The 3,911-nt window shown below is 42.1% G+C and overlaps 1 protein-coding gene across 1 annotated transcript; it reads left to right on the forward strand.

The window, feature by feature from the left end:
- Positions 1 to 676: 676 nt before the first annotated feature.
- KCNA2 (potassium voltage-gated channel subfamily A member 2) lies at positions 677 to 2,176 on the forward strand. The gene has a single exon (XM_006025281.1). The coding sequence runs from the start codon at positions 677 to 679 to the stop codon at positions 2,174 to 2,176; it is 1,500 nt and encodes a 499-aa protein (XP_006025343.1).
- Positions 2,177 to 3,911: the final 1,735 nt, after the last annotated feature.

The following is a 3,911-nucleotide window of genomic DNA, read 5'->3' on the forward strand; positions in this document are numbered from 1 at the left end:
AAATGTATATATGCTGCAGCATTTTGGCTTGCAATTTGATTTCCAGTGCAAAAAAATTGTGAATGTGTTTAACTTTAGATTGGAGGCATTAGTGTGTTCCTTGACGGCAACACTGACTTGCCTCGTATTGCATGGTTAAATGTTAACCTTTACTTGCATGGACAGAATATATTTTGCCTTGCATTTGCTTCCCATTGGCACTAAGAGTTTATTCTTTTGAATAGAAAAGCAGCTTGTTCTAAAGGGTTTATTTTTCCTTTCTTTGCTTGTTAACAAGTTGCAAAAAAAGAAAAAAAGTTCTGTTTTGCCAATGCAAATGTTTTCCTTCATGTTTTGAAGGGATATAGATTTTCTCAAGCGCTTTTTTTTTCTTCTCAGCACTGGATCTTGAGATGGGTTTTCCAACTCTGCACAAAGAGGGTAAACTAAAATCAGAAGGAAATGAGGTGTTTTCTAACAAAGGCGACCTTTAATACACACAACTTTATTTCATCTCTCTCTCTTTCTCAGCAGGGTAATTTTTTTTTTTCTGTTTTGATCATCCCTTCGCCTTTTCATGAACCACTTCCAAACCTACGTACCTGTCCTTCCACAGGATAGTAGCTTTTCCCTGAACCCAAATCTACCACCGGGCAATTGGAAGAGTTTAGATTAAAGATTCCCTGTAAACCTAAATATGACAGTTGCTACTGGAGACCCCACGGATGAAGCGGCAGCTTTGCCCGGTCACCCTCAGGACACGTATAATCCCGAGACCGATCATGAGTGCTGTGAGAGGGTGGTCATTAACATCTCGGGGCTACGGTTTGAAACGCAACTCAAGACGCTCGCTCAGTTTCCAGAGACCTTGCTAGGGGACCCTAAAAAGAGAATGAGATATTTTGACCCTCTCCGGAATGAATATTTCTTCGACCGAAACAGACCCAGCTTTGATGCTATTTTGTACTACTACCAATCCGGTGGCAGGCTAAGAAGGCCTGTTAATGTGCCCTTAGACATCTTCTCTGAAGAGATCCGGTTTTACGAACTTGGGGAAGAAGCTATGGAGATGTTCCGGGAGGACGAAGGCTACATTAAAGAAGAAGAGAGGCCTCTTCCTGAGAATGAGTTTCAGAGACAAGTATGGCTGCTCTTTGAGTATCCTGAAAGTTCAGGACCTGCCAGGATTATCGCTATTGTCTCTGTCATGGTGATTTTAATTTCTATCGTGAGCTTTTGCCTGGAGACACTTCCCATTTTTCGGGATGAGAATGACGACATGCATGGCAGCGGGGTGAGCTATCATCCCTACTCCAACAGCACCATGGGCTACCAGCAATCCACCTCATTCACAGACCCCTTCTTTATAGTAGAGACACTTTGCATCATTTGGTTCTCCTTCGAGTTTTTGGTGAGGTTTTTTGCCTGTCCCAGCAAGGCTGGGTTTTTTACCAACATCATGAACATTATTGACATTGTAGCCATCATTCCCTACTTCATCACCTTGGGGACTGAACTGGCTGAAAAACCAGAGGATGGCCAGCAAGGCCAGCAGGCAATGTCTCTGGCCATCCTTCGAGTTATCCGCTTGGTGAGGGTCTTCAGGATCTTCAAACTGTCCCGGCACTCCAAGGGGCTGCAGATCCTGGGGCAGACCCTCAAGGCCAGTATGAGGGAGCTGGGCCTCTTGATATTTTTCCTCTTCATCGGTGTCATCCTGTTCTCCAGCGCTGTCTACTTTGCAGAGGCTGATGAGAGCGCATCTCAGTTCCCCAGCATCCCAGATGCATTCTGGTGGGCAGTGGTTTCCATGACAACAGTTGGCTATGGAGACATGGTCCCCACGACCATCGGTGGTAAAATAGTGGGCTCCTTGTGTGCCATTGCAGGTGTATTAACGATTGCCTTACCAGTGCCGGTCATAGTGTCCAACTTCAACTACTTCTACCACCGTGAGACCGAGGGAGAGGAGCAAGCACAATACTTGCAAGTAACCAGCTGCCCAAAGATCCCTTCTTCCCCTGACCTAAAGAAAAGCAGAAGTGCCTCCACAATTAGTAAGTCGGATTATATGGAGATTCAGGAAGGTGTAAACAATAGCAATGAAGATTTTAGAGAGGAGAACTTGAAAACAGCCAATTGCACCCTAGCTAACACAAACTATGTTAATATCACCAAAATGTTAACCGATGTCTAGTCCAGAAAACCTATTCACATATTTAAAGCTGAAGTGGAACAATTGCAGATCTTGCATAATACCCTGCATTGTAGTTAATACAGTATGTTCTACAGTGTGTATTTGGTTCTGCATGGGAAGCAATAGTTGTGTAAGTGACTTTCTACCATTTTATTTATACGCCGAATAAGCTTTCATGCAACAATTGTTTTTGTCCATCACAGGCTTATGGGTTTCCAAAGATATGAAGCATCTGAGCATTTAGAGCAAAGTTATATCATTGCAATACCAGGGATATTGAACAAAAAGTTATTCCAGGAACCTCATGTAAACAGCAGCACTAAGAAATGTCAAACAGACATGTAACATTTCGTTGCACTCAACACGTACAAAAATATATCCCACAGAAATAGTATGCGTCTCGCTTCCAAGCTTATGGAATTATATGAAAGGTCGTGCATAATTTAATTAAAGGGCCGTACATCCACGCGTCCAAATTACTTTAAGGTTCAGATTTCTGACTCAGAATTGCCAAGTGAGAGCACATCATGCAGGCTCGGGTTTCATAACTGAAAATGCTGCATGCTGCAATGGTTTCATCCACTGCAGTATATCGGTGTGAGACCCAAGGGAGGGACAATTAATATGACAGAGACCTTATTTATTAAGTCTTAAAATTTCTATTCTAGTCATAGGGAGGGACAAATCAATAAATCAAAAGCCTGGATTTTATTTATTTATTTAGAGGACTCTTCCATTGTCACTGGTTCCAGGGTCACCAAAGACACATCCATTGACACTTTTCAAATGAGTTGAAAAAGCATCTTTTTTTTTAATAAAACTGGAGCAAGTATGCTGTGGCCTATAATATATTTATACTGCAGTGAAAATTAATCAGTAATACAGTACAGCCGCATGGATATTTGTTGCATGAATCTTAATATTTAATACACACAAAAATATATATTTTCTTAGTAGACTATACAGTATTCATGTTTATAGTGTTTATAGATTCTCCAATGGTTGGAAGGAGATGTGTGGGAAAACAAAGGCTGGATCAGAGAAAGGCATGTGCTGACTATAATCTGATGGATAAGCAAGGGAAAGGCGCTGTGTGCTCACAGTATTTACAGCCAGGAGTGCAGAATAGTGCAAACGAAGGAAGGTGACCTGAAAGTGAGACACCTGTGCTCATCCTGTGGGGTCCAACTTGTAATTAATCTTAGCATCATGAGCAAAAGTCTAGAGCTGCCCAGAGACGGTACAAAGGTGAAGGCTTTTCTGACACTATTGTTCAGCACCCATAAGCTTTATTGTATATTCTCATATTGTATATATAGAGAGAGGTGGAGCCAGATCCTCAACTAGTGTGAATCTGTAGCACTTCAGAACAACACCAATTTACACTTTTGGGGGATTTGGCCTTGCGTGTGCAATATACCTGTGATGTGAATTTGGACTTTGGCTAAGTTTATGCAATGTAATACCCATACAAGGAAATGTATGGGTGAGATCTACTGTTGGTGTAAGCTGGCTGAAATGGAGCTAGACTAATTTACCCTAGCAGAGGAGGTGATTTTTGTGTGACTGTGCAGTGCTGGGTTTAAGTGTTAAGTTTTGTCATGGAAAGCTATTGCCCTGTGATTGACCTGTATTACAACGCAGATACCAGACAACCGGCTGCTTTGGGGCATGAAAATTCAACCCCTGCCCTTGCTTACATCTGCTGAACTCAGTTCGATCATACAGGTATCAC

Source organism: Alligator sinensis, unplaced genomic scaffold (assembly GCF_000455745.1).
Source record: "Alligator sinensis unplaced genomic scaffold, ASM45574v1 scaffold872_3, whole genome shotgun sequence".
NCBI lineage: Eukaryota > Metazoa > Chordata > Crocodylia > Alligatoridae > Alligator > Alligator sinensis.

Coding starts and splice junctions, on each gene's coding strand:
- KCNA2 (XM_006025281.1), top strand. CDS start 677: ATGACAGTTGCTACTGGAGACCCCACGGATGAAGCGGCAGCTTTGCCC.